General features: G+C 42.8%; 1 protein-coding gene across 2 annotated transcripts; it reads right to left on the reverse strand.

Annotated features, from left to right (window-relative positions):
* Positions 1-1,871: 1,871 nt before the first annotated feature.
* opn5 (opsin 5) lies at positions 1,872-27,277 on the reverse strand. Of its 2 annotated transcripts, XM_057017528.1 has the most exons (7): positions 27,076-27,277; positions 22,974-23,115; positions 18,040-18,159; positions 12,645-12,815; positions 12,197-12,531; positions 11,851-12,095; positions 1,872-5,667 (listed from the first exon to the last, which is right to left on the reverse strand). In XM_057017528.1, exons 1-7 carry the CDS (start codon positions 27,085-27,087, stop codon positions 5,601-5,603), a joined length of 1,092 nt encoding a protein of 363 aa, XP_056873508.1. In that variant the 5' UTR covers positions 27,088-27,277; the 3' UTR covers positions 1,872-5,600. The 2 variants fall into 2 exon arrangements, with proteins under 2 accessions (XP_056873508.1, XP_056873509.1); XM_057017529.1 differs by lacking the exons at positions 22,974-23,115; positions 27,076-27,277 and adding an exon at positions 21,802-22,938.
* Between the last annotated feature and the right edge of the window lie 300 nt (positions 27,278-27,577).

The raw sequence follows: 27,577 nt of genomic DNA on the forward strand, positions 1-27,577 counted from the left end.
TGGATCTGCCAGCTCTCCATATGAAGACATCTGAAGACGCACCTGGGCCCGGAGACTTATTTCTATACACTGTACATATTGTTAATATTGATGTTTGGCATCTACTGTCCATCTGTCCAGGTTTTTCAGTTTTTCCTGACCCAATTTGAGGGTCTTAGGACAGAAGATGTCACAACTGTGATGTTTGCAAAGCCCTCTGAGGCAGTAATGTTTGTGATTTAAATACAATAAATTTGAACTATGCAAACTCACTCTTTGCTAATTAGCATTCAAGGCTTTAGCACTTGTACTTCTCCAAGCTACGGAAGACACATGTGGAGACCACAGTAGAGCCTTTTCACTGCTGGATTTGTCATGCTAGGCACTGTGTCCTTGACCAGGAAAAAAAGCTGCTTGTGACGTGGACAAGGTGCCGTAACTGCTTCAGTGTGTGGACCGCTGCATGTGCAGCTTTGTGTTGGTTGATTGACACAGGTGTGGTAGGATCCACTCGCAGCACAGCAGTCCGGGACAAAAGGCTTTATTAAACACTTGCGGAAAACAGCACAGAAGTAATCACAGACCTCCGCAGAATGCAGAAAAGACTGCACAGCCACAGGTGGGCGACAGCTCAAATAAACACAAGGCAAAACTCTTAATCGGGGACAGAGGGTTGTCACATTTACCACATCTACCTTTCAAAGAAAGTGCTGGGGAGTCAGGCATGAAGCAGAAATGCACTGCAGTGGCTTAAATACACCCTAGAAGGAACAACAGATGAAAGTGGTGAAGACAACTCAAGTGGGTGAGGAAGAGGAGCTAGCAGAATGAGTGGAATCTTCCACCTCAGCATGAGAGCAGAATAGCAGGCAGTAATAGGGATGTACACTGTTGTTTTTGTGGGGAAAAATAATATACCGGTATATTTGTTCCCGTGTATTAATGTGTTCCGAGTATGGAAATAATATCATTTAAAACAACACAATTATGTTGGGAGTGTCTGTAGTAAGTGTAGCACTGAACAAAAAAGGCAAACGTAATTTTGATGAATGGAGAAGAAGTGTTTTCCATCCAATCACAGCAGCGTTTCCCATTATGCAAATCAGTGATATGATGGTTTGCGTGTGTCATTTGACCAGCAAATGCCATTTTGAAAAGAAATAACATTGTTTTTGAAAGTAAAGTTGTGCTTTTTTGTGTGTGTAAAGTCTATCTCAGCTTTTGGGTTTGTCCTCCTTTCAACATTGTCATTCCACAAACAACATGTTTTCCTCACAGTTGCACTCAGCTCTTTCTCCAACTCTTCTTCCTCCTCCTCCATCCATTTTTGACCCTCAGAGTGCACAAGGCCACAGTTCAGATTGGTTTCATCACATCATGGGCAACAAGTGTCAACAGCTTTGTGTGTAAGCTGGGACACTAAGCTGTAGTTGTGTTTCACTTCTGCCACCTGTGGCTGCCAGTAGGCATCACAGGTGCGTCACAATGATAAATGTAAGAGCAATAATAAATGTGTTCAGGGCCTCTGGGCATTTAATTCAGGAAAACTAAGAATCTTGAAAAAGTCTGAAATTGTGAAAAACATTAAAGCATCTTTCAACACACGAAACTTTTTTTTTGCTTGAGATACAAACATGAATGGAATGTGATAATCTGTAATAAACCCCAAATAAGGTGGCAAACATGAAACAGATCAAATGAGCCTGAGAATGAAATGTAATGGTGATGAGTGCATTAATTCTGATGATATTAAAATGCTTTTTAGCTTCAATGCTGGAAATTAGTAAAATATATGCTTTTAAAGGACTGTTCTACCGCTTTGATAGACTCTAAAATAAAAACACACACTAGAAGGATAAGCTGAAAAAGAAAGACATCAAGATTTCCAGACATCAGTTTCATGATTGTGCACTTTTATTGGTAAAACATTGTCAGTCATTTTCAGACCATTTAAATGGAGTGCTGAGTTGCCGTGACGGCTACAATCAGATAACTCCAAGTTAGGATTGAACCTCTGGATGTGGATATGTAATAGACAAGTAAGGGACCCTCAAGTCTTCTGTTGAATTCAAAGGCTGGGAGACCAGTCCAGGGCCAGACTACCAGGATCCATGAGTTACCGTGGCAAAAGGCTCCTCTCATATTCCTCTTCTCCCATCCTCTCCCCTCCTTTTCTTCCTTTCTCTCCTCCCCTCTCCTCTATCACAATCTCCAGACCTCTTGCCCTCTGACCCTACTGACCCAATCAGCTCTAGTATTGATAGCTCAGTGTAATTAATGTATTTGCATTAATGATGCATATTCTCTCCTCTACCTGACCCTCCAGCCATCAGCAGGAGGGTCCCCCTACATGAGCCTGGTCCTGCTCAAGGTTTCTTCCAGATAAAGGGGAGTTTTTCCTGTCACTGTTGCTCATTGTGGGTCAGGCCCTGGGATTCTGGAAAGCGCCTAGAAAGAGCTTTGGTTGTAACAGATGCTGTATAAATAAAGATGATTTGATTTTTTAATGCACTGCTGAACGCACTTAATGCCTAAAGTGTTTAAAACCTGCTTTGTAGTGTAGTTGTTCATCACCGAGCCTTGTTCCACTAAAAATATGTAAGTTGTAGTCATTTAATAATTCTAACTTGAACCAGGTCAGAACAGACCTGAAGAGAACATGAAAGGTAACATCAACAACTTATTTCTAATGGAGATCAACAACAGTTTATAGTGGAAAACAACTTGCAGCGCTACGTCTAAACTCCAGGGTGGAATCCTTCAGGCTTCAGAGGGCAAAAAGCCAACCCAGAGCAGCGCCTGCATCAGGTTCTTCTATCACGACTCTGTGGCAACTGAACCCAAATGTTCTAATGTGAAACTGTGTGACGATTTTGGCATTTTGATAAAGCAGTGAGCAAATAGTGAATCTGTCAATACAAAGCACGAGTGACGTTTCGCAGACCTCAATGTTTAGCTCAGTGTTTAAGATCAGCTGTTCCTCTTTGCTTCAGCACGCTGAGTGTTCCCGCACCAGTGGCTGCAGCTGTAGCTTTGGAAGTTAGAATAACCAGAATAACTAAGCGTTTACATTTATAGTCTATTTATAAAAAACATCACTGGATCCTGACGTATTAGCAAATTACAGGCCAATATCCAACCTTCCGTTTATCTCTAAAATTCTAGAGAAGGTGGTGGTGACTCAGTTACTGGAGCACCTGCAGAGGAACAGCCTGTTTGAGATGTTTGATTCAGGCTTTAGAGCTCACCACCGCACAGAAACAGCACTTCTTAAAGTTACTAATGATCTTCTTATAGCTTCAGATCATGGACTGGTCTCTGCTGGTTCTGCTGGACCTCAGTGCTGCTTTTGATGCAGTTGATCACAGCATCCTGTTACAGAGACTGGAACATGTGATTGGGGTTTAAGGGACAGCACTAGACTGGTTTAGATCGTATTTATCTGATAGATACCAGTTTGCTCATGTCCATGGCGTTTCCTCCTCATACAGTAGGGTTAGCCATGGAATTCCACAAGGTTCTGTACTTGGACTAATCCATTTTATCTTGTACGTGCTTCAGAGGAGACAGAGAAGTTAGTGAAGCTTCAGACCTGTCTTAAAGACATAAAGTCCTGGATGTCTTCAAATTTCCTCCTCCTTAACTCAGGAAAAACTGAGGTCATGGTGTTTGGTCCTGAACCTCTCAGGGATAGATTAGATCACATGATCACTCTAGATGGTATCTCATTAACATCTAGTCTCTGTGAGGAATCTAGGAGTAACTTTTGATCAATATCTCTCCTTCAACTCACACATTAAAACAGTCTCTAGAAGTGCCTTTTTTCATCTGAGGAACATCACAAAGATCAGGAAGCTACTGACACGGCCTGATGCTGAAAAGTTAGTCCATGCATTTGTTACTTCCAGGCTGGACTATTGTAATTCTTTATTATCAGGGTGTCCAAACAACTCTTTAAGAAGCCTTCAGCTGATCCAAAATGCTGCAGCCAGAGTTCTGACAGGTATTGACAAAAGAGATCACATAACTCCTGTACTGGCGTCTCTTCATTGGCTGCCTGTTAAATTTAGAATAATTTTTAAAACCCTTCTTTTGACCTACAAGGTCCTCAGAGGCCTAGCTCCATCCTACCTGGAGGAGCTAGTGATACCTTATCAGCCCAATAGACCGCTCCGCTCTCAGAATGCTGGTCTACTTGTGGTTCCCAGAGTCTCTAGGAGTAGAATGGGGGGCCGAGCATTTAGCTACCAGGCCCCCCTGCTATGGAACCAGCTCCCTGTCCAGGTACGGGAGGCTGACTCCATCGCTACCTTTAAGATCAGACTTAAAACCTACCTCTGAAAAAGCTTATTGTTAATTCTGTAGTTCCAGTTACTATCATAGATAGAAAAATTATCATACTTAGGGGGTCGTCTAATCATTAGGTCACATCTTAGCTATGCTGTTATAGGTCAAGGCTGCCGGGGTCCAGAAACATGATCACCTGGCAGGCCTCTGTCACCCCACTGGGTCATGGTTTCCTCTCCTCTCCTCTCCTCATCAAGTAGACTAGTCATGCTGATTCTGGTGTAGTTTTTCTTCTTCTTCATTTACAGGTATCGCCGCCTTCGGAGCTGCGTGATGACCTCCGGCCTTGCTGACCCACTCAGCCGGCGTTTTGCATAAATAGTGTATTTTTGTGTGTGTTCCTGTGCTCTGTGCCTCTCCTCTCCTCTCCTCTCCTCTCCTTCTCCTCTCCTTCTCCTTCTCCTCTCCTCTCCTCTCCTCTCTCTCTACCCAGCCAGCCATCAGCAGGAGGGTCCCCCTACAAGAGCCTGGTCCTGCTCAAGGTTTCTTCCTGTTAAAGGGGAGTTTTTCCTTGCCACTGTTGCTTGTCTGGGGTTAGGCCCTGGGATTCTGGAAAGCGCCTTGAAACAATTTTGATTGTAAAAGACGCTATAAAAATAAAGATTGATTTTGATTTGATTTGATTTAGGACCTGATTACCCTTCACTGTAGTGCACTGTGTAGCCTCTATACTGTTGCCCGTGCACTGTACTACTGCACAGAGGGTGGGCTCATTCTTACTTGGACCATGGAAGGTCATTACCCTGTAAATTCTATCCTTAAGTGTCTTGCTTGCTGATTAACATCTGGTGTGCAGCAGCGATTTGGTGTCTTCTGTGTGAAACACAAGTGTGAGCATACAAAAGACTACAACTTCTACACACACTTAAAGGTGTCTTTGGGCTTCACAGACAACCACAAAATCAAAAATAAATGCAATATTTGTGTAGCAGCTTCACATATCTGGATTTACACGTGTCTTTAAGTCATAGAACGCTCAATTCTGATTCAAGTTGTACAACAACAATTAATCAGTAGCACATGTGAGACAGTGTGTCTGTGATACTGGAGAACAAAGTGGAGCACAACACAGAACAATCATGTTTATCCACACTAAAGATGACTCCAGGGCACAAGGAGAAGTCTCTGGGAATTCTGGATGTTCCAGGGTGGCTTCAAACACAAGCTGTAAGACCACCAACAACACATGAGCAGCGGAGCGTGATCACGTGGGGGAGGGTCATGTAGAGGGAGAGGCAGAGGCAAAACGTCCACAGTAGGAGAGTCTCAATGTCTCACATCTCAATATGAGCTTCTTTGGGTGGTAAGGGGTCCCTTAAAGAGCCAGAGATGGTGTAGAGCCTGTAAGGACATGAAAACAGGAAGGACAACATCAGTGGGAGACCAATCAATCAATCTTTATTTATATAGCGTCTTTTACAATCAGAATTGTTTCAAGGCGCTTTACAGAATCCCAGGGCCTAACCCCCAACAAGCAACAGTGGCAAGGAAAAACTCCCCTTTAACAGGAAGAAACCTTGAGCAGGACCAGGCTCATGTAGGGGGACCCTCCTGCTGATGGCTGGCTGGGTAAAGAGAGAAGAGAGGAGAGGAGAGGAGAGGAGAGGAGAGGAGAGGAGAGAGAGGAGAGGAGAGAGAGGAGAGGAGAGAGGAGAGGAGGAAGAGGAAACCATGACCCAGTGGGGTGACAAAGGCCTGTCAGGAGACCCCAATAAAGATAAAATCTGTCGTTTTGGTCAAATCTAACAAACACGAGGACACATAGAAACACCGGTTTCGCCGGTGTACTTCCGCCTTCATCAGAGGTGTCACTAAGAGGAAATGGGATGTGTGCAGCAGCTGATGGTTGCTGAGGTGCTGTCGGCCTGTCACTCGTGCCCACCAGCCCTGGATATATGTGGTTTCTAAGTTACTACGCTTCCACGATCCAGTGTTGGTGTCTAGTATCTGTACGGATGGATTTGAGCATTTCCAGGTGATGTGGTTGTCTTGTTTGTAGCGATTGCTGTTTTTCATGTTTTCTTGTAGCACTTATTGTTTCCCTGACCTTGTCTGTCTTTTGTTCACCTCCTGTTCATATTCTGTTTGATGTTCTTGTGTATTTAGTGAACACCCTGTTTCATCCACGTACAAGAGACACATTTTTGTGTTCTATTTTGTCTTTGGGACATACTAAATCTTGTCTGTTTTATGTAATGTGTGACTGGGGTGTTGATAGATGTTTGTTCACTGCCCTTAACCCACTGTTGAATACAGGACCTTTGAAACATGTCAGGTATGTGGAAACAAATTACCCAAACATCTGACACGAAGGAAGAGAAGTAAAAGCTACTGAAGAAAATAAGCGTAATGACCATTGTTGGATTACTATGTTAATGTGTTGGAGAATCATGTGTCAAAACGCAAGAAACAAAAATGTTTGAATCTCTGCTGCCGTGATGAAGGAATTATACCAACCAGCCTAAATATCAAGAACCAGAAGACTTCATGAGCTTCTTCACTGATAAAGTTCTAGCTATCAGAGAAAAAGCTAACCAGGCCATCCCAAAAACTGGATCATCACCAGATGTGCTGACTGTGGGAACATACAGGTTCTCCAACGAGCCCTTAAACTACTTCAGCCCTATATATTTTTCTGAGGCGTCTTCGCTAATTCAGAAATCCAAGACCACCACGTGTCTTTTAGATCCCATCCCAACACACCTGTTGAAGGATGTTTTACCAGTGATAGGCAGTTCTATCCTGGACCAGATCAATGGTTCTTTAGTGACAGGTTATGTACCCCGGTCCTACAAGGTGGCAGTGATTAAGCCGTTGCTTAAAAAACCATCACTGGATCCTGACGTATTAGCAAATCATAGGCCGATATCCAACCTTCCTTTTATCTCTAAAGTTCTTGAGAAGGTGGTGGTGACTCAGTTACTGGAGCACCTGCAGAGGAACAGCCTGTTTGAGATGTTTCAGTCAGGCTTTAGAGCTCATCACAGCACAGAAATGGCACTTCTTAAAGTTACTAATGATCTTCTCATAGCTTCAGATCATGGACTGGCCTCTATGCTGGTTCTGCTGGATCTCAGTGCTGCTTTTAATACAGTTGATCACAGCATCCTGTTATAGAGACTGGAACATGTGATTGGGATTAAAGGGACAGCACTAAACTGGTTTAGATCATATTTATCTGACAGATACCAGTTTGCTCATGTCCATGGTGTTCACTCCTCATACAGTAGGGTTAGCCATGGGGTTCCTAAAGGTTCTGTACTTGGACCAATCCTTTTCACCTTGTACATGCTTCCCTTAGGGAACATTAATCGGCAGCAGGGGATAAATTTTCATTGTTATGCTGATGACACTCAGCTTTATTTATCCATGAAACCAGAGGAGACAGAGAAGTTAGTGAAGCTTCAGACCTGTCTTAAAGACATAAAGTCCTGGATGTCTTCAAATTTCCTCCTCCTTAACTCAGGAAAAATTGAGGTCATGGTGTTTGGTCCTGAACCTCTCAGGGATAGATTAGATCACATGATCACTCTAGATCAGGGGTGGGGAACCTCCGGCCTCCGGGCCGTATACGGCCTACGAGACCATTTCTACCGGCCCGCAACGCAATAAGATTTTTAGATTTTATATGTGCACTTATACAGTGGGACCGTTCGCTAAACTCCGCGAGCTGCGAGTAGCAGCGGTAGCGTATTTTTGCCTTTCGTATCATGAAATTTCTTTCGTAACAAGATGAAATATTTTCCCGTTTTCTGAGATAAAACAGACGGTTATGTTATGTCCGAGTCAAGGTCAGGATCAGTGAACACAGCATGTGATGTACGTAGTGGGCTGGACTGATTGACACGGACGAATAATGCCTAGCGAAACACGCTAAACTCTATGAGTTGAAAGGACAGATGAGTTTGGATAAAATTAACGCTCTTCGCCGGAGTTTGGAGGCTCAACAAGCAGCTTTCACACGACCATGTACCGAATATTACGCGTGCAAGTTTTGTGGTGAGTGAATTAATAGCCACGAAGCTGAAACCTCACGCTGAAGGAGAGTTCGTGAACGTGCCTCGTAGCCGCCGCTGAGGCGATCGCACCGGACAAAGTAAAATTGTTTCAAAGCGTGAATTTGTTTTCGTGAATAACTACTGAACTAAGACATATATTGTTATGATTCCAGTGGCTAACGGTATGTTTTTATGGTCAAGGAATCTAAATATGTAGTCAAAGTATATGTGGGACTAATATTTATGGTGGAAATCACAATATGCCAGAATTGTTGCGCTTGGCGGAGGTCTGCGCTCTCCGAGTGCTTTCTAGTTGTTGTTGTTATTATTATTGTCTATCTTTCTTCATTTATTTTCTTGATTATCTTGTTGTATTGCAGTTTTTGTGAGTAGAGGCCTCGAACAGGCCCTTACGGGTCTCTTGCCTCAACTCTGCACCTCTTTTTATTGTTTTGTATGATCATGAAAACATATTTTACTTGTCATTTTATTCTATTTTTTTGGTGATTTTATATGCATGTGTGCTAAATAAATAATTCAAACTCAAATGCAGCAATCATGAGACTTAGTAACACAGTGGTTATAGACTTTTTTTTTTTTTTTGCATCCCTGGGTATGTGTTCATAATAGTATGGCCCTCGGAGGACTTTATAAAAATTGAAATGGCCCTCGATATGAAAAGGGTTCCCCACCCCTGCTCTAGATGGTATCTCATTAACATCTAGTCTCTCTGTGAGGAATCTAGGAGTAACTTTTGATCAAAATCTCTCCTTCAACTCACACATTAAAACAGTCTCTAGAAGTGCCTTTTTTCACCTGAGGAACATCTCAAAGATCAGGAAGCTACTGACACGGCCTGATGCTGAAAAGTTAGTCCATGCATTTGTTACTTCCAGGCTGGACTATTGTAATTCTTTATTATCAGGGTGTCCAAACAACTCTTTAAGAAGCCTTCAGCTGATCCAAAATGCTGCAGCCAGAGTTCTGACAGGTATTGACAAAAGAGATCACATAACTCCTTTACTGGCGTCTCTTCATTGGCTGCCCGTTAAATTTAGAATAATTTTTAAAACCCTTCTTTTGACCTACAAGGTCCTCAGAGGCCTAGCTCCCTCCTACCTGGAGGAGCTAGTGACACCTTACCAGCCCAATAGACCGCTCCGCTCTCAGAATGGGGGGCCGAGCATTTAGCTACCAGGCCCCCCTGCTATGGAACCAGCTCCCTGTCCAGGTACGGGAGCTGACTCCATTGCTACTTTTAAGATCAGACTTAAAACCTACCTCTTTGAAAAAGCTTATTGTTGTTAATTTTGTATTTCCAGTTACTATCATAGATAGACAAATTATCATACTTAGGGGGTTGTCTAATCATTAGGTCACATTCTAGCTATGCTGCTATAGGCCAAGGCTGCCGGCGTCCAGAAACATGATCACCTGACAGGCCTCTGTCACCCCACTGGGTCATGGTTTCCTCTCCTCTCCTTTCCTCTCCTTTCCTCCTCCTCATCAAGCAGACTAGTTATGATGATTCCTGTGTAGTTTTTCTCCTTGTAGTTTTTCACCGCCTTTCGGAGCTGCATGATGACCTCCGGCCCCACTGACACGTTGTATAGTGTATTTTTGTGTGTGTTTCTGTGCCTCTCCTCTCCTCTCCTCTCCTCTCCTCTCCTCTCCTCTCCTCTCCTCTCCTCTCCTCTCCTCTCCTCTCTCTTTACCCAGCCGGCCATCAGCAGGAGGGTCCCCCTACATGAGCCTGGTCCTGCTCAAGGTTTCTTCCTGTTAAAGGGGAGTTTTTCCTTGCCACTGTTGCTTGTCTGGGGTTAGGCCCTGGGATTCTGGAAAGCGCCTTGAAACAATTTTGATTGTATAAGACGCTATATAAATAAAGATTGATTTGATTTGATTTGATTTGATTTGATTTGATTGATTTGATTTGATTTGATTCGATTTGATTTGATTTGATTTGAACCAGATCTGAACCTGACCGAGGAACCAACCGCAACAGGTTGAGGGTGGCTTTGGTCAACACCGTGATGCACAACATACAAAATCAATAACCTGGAAACGCAATTCCAACACAAATTGGAGGAGTTTGAACGATCGATTCTCCTTCAATAAAGGAACCAAGGAAGCATTAAAACAACACCTGTACAGCATCCATGAGGGTGAGTACGTAAAAAAAGGGTGACACGTTCCCAAATGAAACACCTAATGGCCAAGGGAAGAGACAAAACAGACCGTTACACAATAACACAATCCTACTCCACACATGATAATATGAAAAACAAATGAAAGACATGCTCTGAGAATGAAACACACAAGTCCCAAATAAAGCTCAAGACGATGCTTAAGTCGCGATTTAACGACAATAAAATGGACAAACATAGAATCCCCTCATCCCAACTGCACTAGCATCACCCCTGGATCTATGGCACAACAAAAACACACAAACCTGGAGCTCTGCTAAATCCCACAGTTGACAGTATCTGTTCAGTAACACAAAACATCTCCAAATCCCTCGCAGAGATTTTGAAACCCCTCCTAGGGAGCACAGACCAGCACTGTGAAAATACAAAAGAACTAAAGAACATGAAAGTGAATGAAAATGAGATATTCATATTGAGAGAAATCGTTGCTCACCCCGGTCGAAGCCGCATTACAAATCACACACAAACATCTCCCAGCTGCTGCGCTTTGTCGCCACATCCACTTACTTGCAATTCCGTAACGTCACATACAAACAGAAGGAAGGCTTTGCTGTGAGGGACCGGCTGGCGACAATTATGTAGGGATTACATCTGCACCCGAGCACTGCCGGCCAACCCTGCGGAAGCCCTTCGTCAAGAACATACTAGAAAAAGTCAAACCAAGGCACACGCAGAAGATAAAAGACCACTTTATCGCCATGGACAAACTAAATCCACCCATGATAAAGAAACCACCCCATCCATTTGCACAACAATGGCAGGATAAAAATAAAAAAACTACAGAAACCTCACTCACACAGCCCAATTACTACAATAGACAACAGAGCATCCCATCATGAACAAACTGTCAGTTGTAACAACATCCTGCGAGAGCGACTTTAGTCAAAGAGAGGGACAGAAAAGAAGAAGAAATTAACCGCTCAACTGGGCAGCGAGGATAAACACAACACAAAATACAAACTAAGAGGCTCCCGCACATCAGGGGCGTCACACAACACAGGACAGTGATCAAACATCACATCAGCACGTCAGTCAAACCTGACATCATCAAACTAACATGACTTTTAGTACGTCCCAGAGACAAGGCGCAAAGTCATGTATGAGATACCATGATATCACACCCGGGGGAAACAGGAAGTTTGCAAAAAAAAAAGCCATATAAGAGTGAAAAGGAAACAAACAAGAAACAAAGCCAGACAACATGAAGACGGAAGTACAGCGTGGAAACCTGTCAGGTATATTTGGAATAAATTCCCTACGTGTGTGACACAAAAGAAAGGATCAAAAATACACCCAGTGAACATTACTGGATTGTTTACCTTGACTTTCTAAAATGGATGCGTTCCTTCAGGGCTTTGCAGCAGGAGAAATTAGTGCAAGATGTCTTCACGTCCACCACCTGGTAAATGATGGGGTTGTACATGGCCGAGGACTTGGCCAGCAGTGTCGGGATGACAGAGACTGGGATAGGCACAGAGTCTGGCTCTCCGAACGCAGATACCACCGATACCACTGCATAAGGAATCCAGGCGATCAGGAAGCCTGCACAGATCAGCATCGCCACCTAGGATGGGACACAAGTCACCCGTTTGTCCCCCTCAGTAGGGCCCGTCGTCTTATTTCTCTCACTCTACTTTTCACCTCACCTTTACCCTCTCAACCCACCTTTGTGAGTTTGATTTCTAGGTCGTGGCTGTTCCTGATGCGGGCGTCAAAGTGGGAAATCTCCTTTGCGGAGGATTTCACTTTGAAGATGATCATGACGTAGGAGAAGACGATGATGCCGGTGGGGAGGATGAGGCAGAAGAAAAGGATGGCCATGACAAAGCTCTGGCCCGACACAGAGGCCTGGGCCAGCCACCAGTCTAATGTGCAAGAGGTGCCAAAAGGCTCTGGGGCGTAGCTGCCCCAGCCGACCAGGGGCATGGTGGCCCAGAACGCTGCGTACGCCCACACGGAGGCTAAGCAGAGGAAAGCATGGTGGCGCTTTAGCCACGTACCTGGGATCATGGGAAAGGAGAGAAAAACTGTAGTCATGGGATTTAACAGGTTGGTGCAACATTTAAAGTAAAACTGTATATGATTAACAACACACATTAATTACACGACCTACCATATCGGAGATGGCAGATCTTCAGATACCGGTCCAGACTGACCACCGTCATCGTGATGAGGCTCCCACAGCCAAAGAAGAACCCCGCCCAGCCGTAGAAACGGCAGCCCTCCCAGCCAAACAACCAGCGGTGTGACAGGCTGGACACAATGAAGAATGGCTTTCCTGTCACTGGGTGGATGGATAGGAGAATGGGAAGAGGGGGGAGGAAGAGGACAGAAGAGGACCAATCTTTACTCATCTTGGATGGAAATTAACATTCACCCAACAAGAAAAGTGTAGGGAAACCTGACACATGATGACAGCCATAATTATTTGTTGCTGATGAAGAAACCTGGCTCAGAACATGTTCCTCTGCTAATGGCATAAAGTGCCCTTTTAATATTAGCATTTTATTGTGACAGCCAGAAAAAAGTTAAAAGGAATGTCCCGACTACTGTCCCGTGAGAAAAGCCTGTCTCCGATTTCTTCTGATTCAAAAAAGGAAAGCGGGGGCATGCTCTTCTCAGGGGACATTAGGGACATTACATCATTGCTTGAAAACATCTAGAAAGTGGACAGAAGGGGGACTCAAAATAAATAATGCTTCAGTCGCAGAACGAATTCAGTTTCACCTGGAATTAGTGAATTAAAACATTCTATCCGAAGCTGTTTGGATACTCAACGGGATCACACGTTTGCAGATGACAACAGGAACAGAAACGATGCGCTCGGCCAACCAAACAGGGGCTGTTCTCTGTTAATTTTAACTGCAGCAGGTGGGGCACAGGCACAGAAAAAAAAGCCAAAACATCATGATTCATATTTCAGCCAAGACTTCAGTCAAACAAGGTTCTGTACAAACCTTCGCAGAGGAAATTTAATGAGGGCTTCTCCTTTCAGCTCTGGGCAAAACTTTGTTCTATTTGTGAGCTGTAAAAAGCCATTTTTACCTGTCAAAGTTCCAGACTCTCGTATACTTTCTGCTGACATTAGAGATGCACAGATCTGTGACTCTTTATGACTCTGAAGGTGAAGCTGAAACCCAGCAAAGTCAATGCTGTAAATATGATAACTATCAGCAGCAATGGTCACATCTCTTGATCCCTAATAAAAAAATCCAGGAACAGATCCTTAAAGTTTCACATCTCTCAAGGCCTCTCTAATAGTTCAATATTCAGTTTGTCGGGCGCAGGGCTCTTGGTTCGAGCTCCAGCACAGACAAAACATGGAAGGTGTTCTGGTAGTAGGGGACTGTGCCAGGACAACTTCAGAGCACCACCGAGGTGCCCTTGAGCAAGGTACCGAACCCACAAATGCTCATTTAGGACCCTGCGATAAACTGGGGACTCATTCAGGAGGGGGACCTGCCTTCACCCATTGTGTGCCCTCCCCGTGACCCTGAAAGAGATAAAGCAGTTAAGAAGATGAGAATATTTTGTTGAGTGACTGATCAAGGTGAAAGGTCATGACCCAAACAGATGGTCTTTGGAAGGCATCACTCAAATGATTAGCCGACCTCTTTTATCTGATCGGGTCTCATCTCAGTAATGGACAGTAGTCATATGTTGATGAATGGTTTTGATCAAGCAGGTGTGTCTTCTGGATCATCCCAAAGCAGATAATCACCTCTTCTAGCTTGAAAAGGGTAAAATGTTAGATGATTGCAGCCATATTCATCAGTTTTTTCCAACCTTCATTGTAAAGTTTGTCTTTGCCTATCGTCAGCTCACCTAGAACAGGACTCAAGAGGATTACGGCGCTGTAGCAGATGGTATTATCTCGTATTAGTTACAATTTTGTGAATTACACTTTGTGATAAATCTGTTTTGAACTGGCTCCACAGGGTTCATCTGAACGATATCTGTCATTATGATTAACTCTTCTTCCTCCTCCCAGTTGCCAGACTGCACGCCAGACATCAGTAGCTACACATGAAAAAGAAAACCACCTACTATAGTGATGCAATAAAGCTAGCTATAGACTGGGCTGGCAAACACACACGGTGTCGTTGCTGTTGATAAAATGGGCCGAGGGCATTACGTCTGTGTGTGACAGGCAGATGTAAATAAGGCATTTCCTGAGAAGTAGGATCCTGCTTAGTATTTATCACCCTCAGAGGGCTGATATTAGAAAGAAAAATCACCACCGAATCATCTGAATGCCAGCAGAGGGTCAAACACAGGAATCACCTGACCAGTATGAAATGCAGAAATCTTAAAAGCCCGCAGCAGCAAAAGGATCCATCAAAGTCCTGGATCAATTAGCAATCACTGGCAGCATTTGCCAACATTAAAAATAGGGCCAGGCCTGTTTCCTTAACCAGGTTCCTTATTTTGCTATTTCCAGGGGTCTGGGAAGGGAATCTAAATTCAGTCCTATATAATTAACTAAATACTGATATTTCCTCCTAAAAAGGCTTCAAGCACAAGCAGTTGCTGGCATATTCAGACAAAACCAAACCATCTTTAACCGTTGACCGCTCAACACATCAAAAAACCCTTTCAAACAGTCGCCATAATTAGCTCAGTGTGGACTCGGCACTGGTGGAGAAATCTGATTTACGCTCATATGTCAGCATGCTGATTTCCTGGGTCCCAGTATTCTTTTTTTATGTGAACTTTATCAGTGTAATTATGTTGAAAACACTGGAAATCTGCTATTTTAGTGAAACAATTTTGTTTTGCTGAGGGAACATACACAGACCCACACAAGGATGGAGGGGGGTGGGGGGGCTTAAATGGATATTGAATGGATACTGAGGTCAAAGGTCACTACCTTGAGTCAGATTCTGATTGATTGAGATTCTCTAAAACACCCTTGTCAGCATAATAGGATTATAATGGCCATTCACAAAAGGCGCACATAAAGACTCATTCTAAAAATATCTCTGAATGCAGAGCTGATGTGGATTCTGAGTGATTAGGTATTGAAAGGTTATTGGTTGTGATGTGGCTCACGGTTAGCATCAACCTTTGACAGCTATATATCTCATCTCTCGTCCCGGTGCACATATGGGTTTACAGCTATATATCTTTCTTCATTTAAACAAAAAATAAGAACGACATAAAGCAGAAAAAAAGTCCAGTCATGAGCCATTAGTTAGAGCTCGTTCAAGACATAATTTGTGGATGTCTTAAACTGTTCTTTTGGCTCATGATTACCAGGAATCAAAGCCTTTTCTGTCTGATTGCATCAGCTTTAGACAATATCGTTTTATGGAAGACGCCGTGTGTGTTCAACACACTAATCTTGCATATACACCGACATCCTCACACACTCACTATTTTGCTCCTTTCACTTGCACATATGAGAGTGTAGTCACTAAATTATCAGTTCCTTTTTGGTTTTTATTTAATTTCAAACACTTTTCAGAAAAGTCACATTTTCATTCTGAGATGAGCAACTTAAGGACAATACTAAGTCCTAAATACGTAGGCCACAGGCCATCAGAGAAACTGGTTTGTCTGGTTGTTGTAGTAGCAATATAGTGTCATTAGTTTAGCTATTTCAATAAAGTCAAACCTCACACACACGCACGCACGCACGCGCACACACACACACACACACACACACACACACACAGTACTACAGCCAACTCATGACTATACTGCCTCACACACACATGACTGTATACAGTACTCTCATACTTGGGTAATAGAATAGCGAGTGTGTGAGTATAGTGGTGTACATGCAAGATTATGAGTGTGTGTAAGACAAAGCGTGAATAATTTGCTAGGTGAAGACAGCATATCTGTCTCTGCAGAGGGAGAGACCACAACAGTCTGGTCAAAGCTGCAATTTGCAGGGCTCAAGAGCCTTTTGGAGTGTGTAATATCGTGCAAGACAAACAAGAACTGAGACTCAAGAAGGTTTTTTCAAAATAATGAATACAATTTTTTTTTAAAGAATAATACATTTCAGGATTGCAGAGAAACTGTTTAAAATGAACAACACTTAAAATACTGATATTAAAAAAACAATATCAAACCGGTGAGGATCTTTTGTGGTGAGGCTGCAAAAGACTGTTTTCGTGAGGTAAACAATGATTTTGGCTGCCCAAACCCTGCTTGAAAACTGTGTAAGGAGAGCATTTATGGTGGCACTGACATGCTTGATTGACTTCCAGTTTATTTTCTATTCTCTCTTTGCACAAAAGAGAAAAATATTCACAAAGAAAGGACAGATATGTTACTGAATAATTAAATATCAATAACAGGAAGCACACGGTAGCACTGATGAGACAAGATGAATCTCTGAATCTATCTGCTTATATTATTCATAACCTACATGACTTGGGTCTATTACTTAAGTCCTCCAGAGCTACGGGAGCTTTATTTAACCGTCTCAATGATTGAAGTGACCTTTATATGTGGAAAAGTTTCTTGTAATGTCATGTGTAAAGCAGTGACAGAGTGAACATATACTGTAACACTGTAAAGGTCAAAGGATTCCCCTGATGTCAAATAAATCAGTGAAAATAAGTCTGAAATAAGTCATCTGTGAAAAAGGGATGATTGAAGCCTGAAACACAGAGAATATGGCCCTAGCATGTTGAGGCAAGGGCAAAGCTAAAGTCCCACATCTATACCATCTTACTGAGGTCTCACCACACGTGTCCACAAATCCAGCACAATTATATTTGGAGTCTGGATCCACGGGATATTCAGGGATGTTTATCACAGAATGTGATGAGGGATTGAACATGCAAGACAAAGATTCACAAGTCCTCTGTCTACCCCCTCCCCAGGGTGCCGCCTCTCTCATCTTTTGTTCTCCAAACATTTCCTGTGCAGCAAACCTGTGTGCGCTTCAGTGGATGGACAAATTCCTCATTCAGCCCAGCACTGGGGGGGTTCCAAATGCCACTCTCAAGTTGTACTTTCTGACTTGGTCCTCTGTTTAGTCTCTTATAAGCTTCCAAATAGTTGACCTGGAGCTTTCAATCTGAATTCCTGCTCTGCCTCCCTCAGTTGCCTTGAAATATTGAGTCACTATAAATCCAGACGACTCCCAGTTCTTCTTTTTATCCTTCCCCTTCCACTACCCTTGCCTTGGACGCCGCTTAGAGACAACTACGACGTTGGCTGTTACAGTGCAGTGAATTTGCAATCGGTGTAGCTTTTATTAGCTGCAGATGATTTTAAAATATAACTAACAATTTAAAATGGCTAAATATTCGTGTGCAGTGCCTGAGGATCAATTACAGTGACATACTTCCTTCATCTGCCCACACTGCAGCATCACGTCAGTGGGCGCGGTGTAGTGGGAAAAAATTCTCTACCCCTTCATTTCAAGTAAGGTCTTGTTTGTCTTCATTCCAAGGGCTGTGTAGCCCTGACGCTTAGCAAGATCAGTTAGCCCTACGGAGAACTGGGACACCCCTTCGCTCATTTGTGCACGATTGATCCCATACCTGAGATGCCAAAGTCAAAGATGGCTAGGTTCAGCGTCATGAGCTCCGGAGGCTTGAGCTTGGTCTTTCGTTTGAAGGTCATATAAAGGACGTAGCCATTTCCCGTGGCAGACATTAATCCTGGAAGACAGAGAGAGTCTTAGACAGCAGCCGCTATCACCGTGTAGCTGTAAATAAACACAGAGCAGCCGTCACATAAGGGGTTAGCAACCGTAATCCACCAAACGCTGCATCACAATCACTGGCACACTGGATGGATGGATGGATGGATGGATGGATGGATGGATGGATGGATGGATGGATGGATGGATGGATGGATGGATGGATGGATCTATTCCCCCTTCCAGGTCCCAGATGTCCTTCATAAATCAATAATCCATATCTTAATCATGAAAAAGAGGAGGAGACTAACAAACTACCGGTTACATTGTTTACCTAGCAACATGCTAGTAACTGCCTGATAATAATGATCCGACCCCATCGTAGCAGAGAATGGGAAGAGGGGGTCCAGGTGCATGTTGCCAGAAAATACTGGGTCCCATGGCAAAAGGGGGGAGGGGAGTCTTAAGTTGAAGATGCATATAAAATGAACGAGACCTCCAGATTTGGCTAAAATGGCCGGAGTTACTTTAGTAGCGATAGAACTGCATGAAGCCTCGTTAGGATACTCACCTTAGAGGAAGTAGGTGCCCCATTGCTGCCATGCACCCCCCCCCCAAAAAAATACATTAAAATGTTAATATTAAATATTGGAGCACCCTGAGGCCACTAAAGCTCCAGCGATCACCAGTAGGGTGCTCCTTGATGCCCTCCTGCCCTCATGTTAGGCCAGATATCATCTACACTTCATCTGTTTTGATGTCCTGCTGTGTTCTCACACTCACACTCAGTCATGTGTCTGCAGGCTGCAACTGACCTATTGATCTTTACGAACCCCTCAGCCCACCACTTAAAGATATCGCGCCATCTATGCTACACGCTAGGATTACGATTAAAAGACAATGTAAAGAGCTCCATAGAATCTGTCGAGTAACCTCTTGGCCCATTTATAAAATATAACACCACACATAGCTCCTTGTCTTTTCTAATCATTTGTAAATGATTGATCTAAGTAGCTCATTTAGACTCTAAATGAGAGTTAAAGTTAAAGTGGTTCCTAAATTCTTTTACTTGAGGATTGCTGATGATATTGAGATTTTCTTAACCATAAAACAGGCTGTTAACCTTCTTCATGACAGTGAGTGCACTAGAAAATGGTAACTTAATGACCTTTGTTGACAGCTGTAGTGGTTTCAATACAGTTATTGTGAATTTGTTTTGCTCTGCAGCAGCGTGAAGAACACGTGAGACTTGAAATGAGCACAGCTTCTGCACAGAGAGCTGCTTTTCTCTCCAAACATGCAACAGCAGTTCCCCAGCATCCGTAACCTTCAAAAACCAATGAAACAATAAAGAACTGGCCCTGACCGATGCAGGGATCTGGAAGAAATCATTAGTCATGCTGCTGTTTGTATGGTGAGAATTTTGTTTTACATGTTTGTTTTTTTTAATAGCTACACATGACCTCTCCTGTACTGACTGATCTGATCTAATATGCTGAATGTGGCACAAAAAAAGCAAAATTAAAGAAAAAGGACAGCGTAAAGGCCTTTTTTTCCTGGCCTCTACAAAGATCCAAGATTATATCTGTCCAGGGAAGAAACATCTCTGGTGGAATGCAATGTGTAAATTGACATGTGACAAATGTTTACAGCAAATATTTGACAGCAAAAATGTTTAAATGTCCAACTGTACATTCTGGCCCGTCAGCTGCTTCTCATTCCCGAGGTTTTTGCTGCAGAATTATATTTTCTTCTGACTAACCCAGATTCTTTTCCAATACTCAGTGGCCACCAGAAGGAAAAGTGGCTAATTAAACCGATAAGTGAGACAATGAGAGTACTGTATTGGTCCTCATTTCCAGGCACGCACATGATCTGCTGAATAATATTTAAAGCATAGGTAGAGCTTCTTTTTGGTTTCATTTATATCACCACAGTTTCTCATTTCTTCCTCAAACGCTCAAAAATGATCACTGACAGAGATTTTAATGACTAAAGTTAGTTAGAATCCTCACGGACATCTAAGCACAATAATCAGCCACTTTTATTTTAAAAAGTAAGACAATGCAAATATTGATATTGATAATTCATTATGATGCATACTTGCTGCTTGTGTGTGTGTGTGTGTGTGTGTGTGTGCCTAGAGTGGGTGATCCCAGCAAGACAGCAGTGTGAGTGTGATGTGTAATGTGTGTCCCAGTGTGAGATTCGGCTGAGACACTGTTAACAGACGACTGTTGTGTTGATAATTAAGCTCCTTCAAGGTAATTAGGATCATTAAGACTGTCGGCCGACGTGTTTCTTCTTAAGCTCAAACACTTTTGCTCTTTTGAGCCAATGCAGATGAGGTGATGATGAATTCTGCACTTTGGAGGCGTTTAACTCACTGTTTGTTAATATGGGATGTACGTGCACTACCTACAGTGTTGGAATTGATTCATCTCAAGTGAATCATCCAACAAAAAAAATGTTATAAAACTAGTTTCTCAGCCTATAATTGATCCCTGAATATTCGCCATGACCCATTTTTCCCCAGGCGGCTCCAAAATCAGCAAACTCCAGATAAAATAATGATTTATTTCTGATGAGACAAAGACGAGACTGTTATGAGGGCCGAAGTGGATGTGACTACTCCTGAACCTTGTGTTTCTTCCGCAGTTTAAAAACACAGCCATTCCTCTATTTCAATACTTGCTAATCGCTCTTTACTTTAATTTTGATTTGTCTGCTTTCACAGCCTCTTCCAGCCATTCTACCGTACATTTGCTACAATATGATTAACACATTATCTTTACACTGTCGAGTAGGTCAGAAATCCTAAATCCTATTGATCCGAAGTCTGTAGATCCCAACTCCTGGGATCCATTATATTCCTAAATCAGTTCCCAGTATTCCAGCAGCATTTTATTCACTACCTAAACTTAATCCTGCCGTTCATTCATTCATCCCTTTTCTACAACCACATTTAAGGACACCAGCGCCACATGGACACACTTTTGATCATTCACATGTTTGCGCAGGTTTTGATCACACACACGCACACACACACACACCAGTTTGGCTTGATTCTCCGTTGTGTGACTCCTGTTGTCTGTTCAGTTGAGCACAATCCCATTTCTGACAATAATCTAGTTTAGATCAGTGTTAATTTACTGTAAATTAAAAGTAATCTGCTCCATTCCATCTCATTCTCAAACATCAAGAACCCTGATCACCACCTCTTTCATGTGCAATTAACAACCCAATAAAGTCCATTTAACCCATCATGACCTGGTATCCAATGACCCTATTGGACTCCACATTCTGCCACTTCTTTTGATTAAACAGGTCTAACGGTAAAGTATCTGCACCACCTCCACATACTGAACAATAAGGAAGCCATTTTGATATAAACATTTATTATTCTAATTTCATAAAGTCTGTAATTCAAGGGAACACTATTTTGCATAGGTGACTGTTCTTAACACTTTCCTCTCATATATACTCACTCCAATTTATCAATTTGTGAGCTTTTCTTTTTTACCTCCATAGCTAAATATCAATTATTCTAAAAAGATTTTTTTTAAATTTCCCAGAAACATTTAGTTCCTGTATTTATCCACATGATGGCACACAAATAGTAGTCACAAATGGTCTTCTGATGGCAGCAGATTGGACTCACCACATTTATCCTCCACTTAGCTGCAGCGTTCTACACGAGCTTTCATGCAGCGCTCTCACCTCACACCTCGCTGGCTGTGCTGTCAAGAAAACACTGGCAAAAAATTCCATTTTAGAAAACAATGGATTCAGAATCGTACTCAGAATCCAGGAGCAGCAATTAGATGTTGAGATGATATGTGCGCCCTACATCCTCTGATGAATGTCATCACCATCATCCACATCGGCGCTGCGCCATCGTGGAAAAGGGTGTGACGAGTTCTTCTCAGCACCAGCCGAGCCAGGTACCTTTGGATGGCTCCTGGAGGTGTGGACAGCCCTTTAAAGATAGGCCTTCCTCAACCGTCCTTCACTGCCACCACACCAGTCATGCTGGGGATGCTGCAGGCAGCACAAGGTTTTCCACAGCATGCATAGAGGTGGACTCCTGGACGCCATTTTGTAGGACTCCTGCAGAGCTGCTCCTGTTCAGACAGCAGATAGCAGTCATGCTGCTACACTGTTGCCGTCCGTTGGACCCAGTGGAGGGTCCTGGAGGCTGCAGATGCCCCCTGAGGCTACCACACACAACAGCCCTTTACCGTTACCTCTTACAGTGGTGTCCCCCAGCTGTGTCTGGGGGCTCCAATTCTTTTCTATCATTTACACATTACCCATCTGTGATCCTTTTGATCCTCAGCTCTCCTGTACCAAAGGCATCATCAGTCAGATGACAACTATAACACAAGCTGATACCCACCTGTCACTTCACGTAACCTAGCAACCACATCCTAACAGTAACATTCACTTAAGCACAAGTCAGCACAAAGTCTTGAAACTCGGTCATTTTTTTAATGAGTGCAGTTCTGACTCACTAGATTAGCTCTCTGGCCCTAAAAGCTGTGTTTTCATGGACACGAGTCTATTGGAGCAACAACTGCAGGGTTTCAAATGTAATTTCTGACCTTTTTTTTTTACAGTGTAATTGCTATTCTAAGCACGTCGGTGTCTGATTATTATTCTCTGTTGAGTAAATTAAACCCTGGAGGTGTTAAAATCACTGTGATGAGGTATTTCCTCCTGGAGGTCTTCAGGAACAGACCACATTAGCATTAAGGGTTTACAGTGCAAACACAGCTGGTTTCTCTCTAAGAGCACAAATTAAACCACAATGCAGGATTTCCATTCACTGACCTATGATACAGATGTATAAGGCTGCTACAATATCAGCTTCCTTGGAGAGTCTGGAGGCAAATGGGTCACCTCGGAGGAGGTAATGAGGAACGTATGAAGAGTGCGTCCAGGTCTCGTTCTCCATCACTTCCATCGGAACTTCCTGAGGAGTCAAAGAAAAGAGCCAAACAGTGAATTCTTCTTTCACAGACGGAAAGCAGACCAAACATGCCCAAAACTAGGAGTAGTTAAGAGGACTTTCTACAATTACAATTACAAACAACAACGCTTTGGTGCAATAATTGACAAGATCACAAGCACCGAGGTTGCCATCAGAAAGCCAGTGTTGCATGGGTCCAGGACTTTTTGGATCCGATCCATTGATCACACAATAATAGCAAGGTTGCATCGGGCTCCCTTACTGTCACTGTGAGCACAGAGCGCAGCTTCACGAGTGTTTGTTCCATCCAGCTGAATACCAATAAAAATGTGATTTGAGAAACATGTCGGCGAAGGACGAGGAGAGTCTTGGCTCAAGAGAATTGAGCCTGTTAGCCGCTGATGGACCTGGACGACTGCGACCCTTCACTGAAGCGTTTCTACGGAAACTTGCGACTTGTGCAGGCATTCAGAAGACCTGCTGGAAATGTGCCGGGATCAAAAAACAAAGTCCAGTTGAATTCTCTGAAGCCAAGATCGACTTTAGAAGCAACACATTTGGGAGGAGCTGTGACCGATGTGGGGTTTATGTATCACATTTATTTTCATGTATGACTTCCAAACCGACGGGAAGTTTCTGGTCTTATTCCATGACAGATGGTAAACTGTCACTCAGGAGGCTGCGTTCTAATGTGGGTGGGCAGCACAGAGTCCTGCGGGTCACCAGTGACACCAGGGTTGTCAGCGTCCCCACAGATCCCATATTTGCACAAAACCTATTCTCAGCGCACTCCTCATATACATTCAGGCCACGTCCCAACCTTAATCCAGCAGAATCTCTGACTACAGATCCCAGAGCAATCGGAAAAATCCCAGAATATTCCTGTGGTACAGTATGTTTGTGCGGACAAAATTTATTTGCATATTAACAACTAAACTTCAATAGATGGGCACTTGAAAACTACAAGCCTATTGAACATATTCTTACCTCAACTGACTGGAGCACAGAAGAGGAATGTAGGAATGTTTTTTTCCCTGATACTCTTGGGGATGTATCGATCCAACACTGCTGTAGAATCCTGTGCAGGAGCATTCTTTAGCTTCAGTCCAGGTTATTTATTCTTTGTCTTTCTTTATGTGAATCAAGGGTTCCGCTGTCTCTGAAGAGACTTTCCTGTATCTATTTCCCTTTTCTGTTTCTATTTCCTTGTCTACACAGCAAAATTCCTCTGCTGGTGAGGACCATCAAAGCCTAATAAAGAATTAGATGCTTTAACCTGGAGCGCAGCTAAGAGCACATGCACAACAAGCAAGTGTGCAGGACGATGCGCGCGCGCACACACACACACACACACACACACATATATACTCAAATATACATACCGGTATACACACAGACACATATACATACGAGAGTGCCTGCAGCAATGCATGGAAAGAACCGTTTTGCACACGTGGCTTAACAACTTCCAGGGTGATTGTGAAATGAATATAATTCATTATGTACTTGCAGCTGTGTTATTGGAGAGATTGGATAACTGGAATTGGATGAAACAATTTGGCATCATCCTGTATATGATGTATACAGGATATACAGTATGGTAATCTAATATGAATTCTTTATCACTTGTTTATATTAGTTTTAAAAAAGGGGTGAAGTTGTTCCACAGGTTTAGACACGTGTAGCTACATTTCTACATGGCGACACCTAAAATGGCTGCATTGCTTCCAAGGTCTGAACCACAGAGAAAAGGAAAGAAATGCACTGATAAATCTTATTATTGTTATTGTCGTGATATGAAACAGTGTCACTGCAAGAGGAATTAGCAGATTTTATTAAGCATGGTAAAGCTGTAACTGGTGTATGACCATAAGAAGTCTGTATTTTTATATATATTTATTATTCCACAGCACTGCACGGTTCAGTGATTTGGTAAAACAGAAGCTGTCTGCAGGCATGTTGCTGAATATTAAAGAAAGATCAAACATGAGACTCTGAAGAGACTCCACAACACACAGTAATTACATGTTCTGTATTTTGCAAACTTTGACACCACAAACGCCTCGATGGCGAAACCCATTAAAACGTTGCATCCCTTGATAAATAGGCCTGACTGCATCTAATCTATGATTTCACTCATTTCCTTGTGGTAATAACATTATCTCTATTAAATAAGGTGGTTGTTGCACAGACTATACCTGCATATAGACTTTATCACGTATATGTGAGTCTTCAAAGGCCCTGATGGTGATTGCTGATAACAAGGACTACAATCTTTACATACATGTGATAAGTGGATGTAGGATGGAACGAAGACTGAGCCGGTGATAAAGAGCTCCCTCAAGGCTGCTGGTGTCCCTGAAAAGTGAGCGTAAGACATTGACCACGTTCTGAAGCAGTCCAGAATGAAACTTTCATAACATCATATAGATTTCATTGTCATCTAGATTAGAATGTATCGCAAGACACCCTTTTTTCCCCTTTTGTTGGTTTTTGCTGAAGAACTGTCACCTTTAAGTGAGCTCACCTCCACAAACCGTAAGCGTACTCGTGTTTCAAGAGTGTGATAAAGGGCTCAAAGTTACGGAAGCCGATCTGAGGCTTTTCTACACAACATATAGCACAGTGCTCCTTGGCAGGACTAAAAACTGAAGTCTAAATGGTCAGCCCATCCATTAATCTCTATCGCATCGGTCATGCAACGTCTAGACTAAAACAACGTCAGTAACTTGGAGAAAGTCTTCCAGACCTTCATCTTCTCCAGGTTACACGACTACAACTTCAGCCAGTCTGATACCTCCAAAAAATTCACGACACCTTGTTCAAAAATTTTCACAGGTTCTCAGACGACAACATGTCACCTCCACTGGGTGCCCGTCCACTTTACAATTGATTTTAGTTTTCCTGATCACATTCTGATCCTGTGGGTCTTCCACCCTGAGGAGTCAGCCCACCGCAGGACGGGCTCGTTCTGGCGGTTGCTGAATCAAAGATAAAGGTCAAAGGTGAGCGAGCGTGCACAGACAATCTGCCCGTAGAGATTTAAATCTCTCACTGGGGCACTTTTATACAGACGGGTTTGGGATGTTGCGCCTTTTTTCAGGGTTTTTCTGGTTGTTAATTCCCCAGTTACAATTAGTAACTCAGAATTAGAGTGAAACTTTAAAATAAGGTATCACACGGGGAAACAATTAGAAAACAAAAGAGCAAAAACAGACCAGATTATCAAGTACAATAATAATAATAATAATAATAATAATAATAATAATAATAATAGTCATATTGATATAAATAACTAGGAAGATATAATAATTGTTATTATTACTATTATTATTGTTTTTGTTGTTGTTAGTGATATAATAATTAACAGTATTTTTGCACTAATATGGGGTTTTAGTCCATTCAAATAAAGTTCAATTGTAAACTAGAAATATTGGCTTTTGCTAGTAGCAAAAGAGGAATTTTATTTTTACGTGTATTGCTGTATATTGATCCAAAGTACCTTTATGTAAATAATATCTGCATCGGTCGAGCGGCAGCTGCTGCGATCTTCCCTCCAAAGCAACTGGACTTGTGCTCTTTGAAGACACCCAGAGGGATGGAAACACCTGGATGAACCGACTCGGTAACTTTGGCTTCCAAAAAGGAGCAAATATTTTAATAAAGTTGGTGAAGAAGCTTTTATGGCGAGCGACAAGCAAACCAAACGAAGCACACCGCAGAACTCCTCCCGTGACTCCGCAGGCTGCGTTTAAACTTACGTTTGCAAGAGTCGGATAAAAATGCTTATTTTAAAAGGGTGGACAGAACAAAGCCACATTCAGTTTTAAAGCTGGTTGTTTTGAGTTCTTTTTGACTTGATAAAACCAATTCCTGTATGACATTTTACGCCATTAAATATTCCTTAGATAGACACATGGAGTTAAAATGTCGAAATACATACATCGTTTTGTCGTCACTGACCTGCTCAATCATCGGTCGTCCCACATCCCGAGCGGACTTTCTTGCCACAAACGCACCGTTCCTGCGAGAAAAGAACCAGTTCTACTTCTAGTTTTCGTTCCCGGGCGGAGAACAAAACGGGAATATTCCTGTGACGGAGTTGCAACTTGCTCCCACCTGTGGGCAGCATCAGCAACATCTGAGCTCCCTCCGTCCTCCGTAGCCCTCTATTTATACACGCGGAGCGCGCGCCAAGACCCGACCGTATGTAAAGCCCGCGTGATGCGAGCGGAATAGTCAGCTTTTCCGCTTGGTACTTTCAAAACAAAACCTTTTAGGATACTTTGACGATCACTTGGTTTAAAAATATACGAATTCAATTACAAATAACGTTGTTAAACGTACTTGAAATGTCAATAACTGAAGTGACCCAGTTAGGTTAGAGGTCAAAACAGATTACTCTGAAATTCCATGACTGGCGGCTGCCATTGAAAATTTTGAAGCAAAACTCCAGGAATTGTGC

This window comes from Takifugu flavidus, chromosome 19, assembly GCF_003711565.1.
Source record: "Takifugu flavidus isolate HTHZ2018 chromosome 19, ASM371156v2, whole genome shotgun sequence".
Taxonomy (NCBI): domain Eukaryota; kingdom Metazoa; phylum Chordata; class Actinopteri; order Tetraodontiformes; family Tetraodontidae; genus Takifugu; species Takifugu flavidus.

Excerpts from the sequence above, each read along its gene's own strand:
- opn5 (XM_057017528.1), bottom strand. Across the intron at positions 12,816-18,039 it reads CTTTGACTTTGGCATCTCAG|TGACAGGAAAGCCATTCTTC; the intron begins GTATGGGATCAA and ends CCATCCACCCAG. Across the intron at positions 5,668-11,850 it reads ATCCATTTTAGAAAGTCAAG|GCTCTACACCATCTCTGGCT; the intron begins GTAAACAATCCA and ends ATGTCCTTACAG.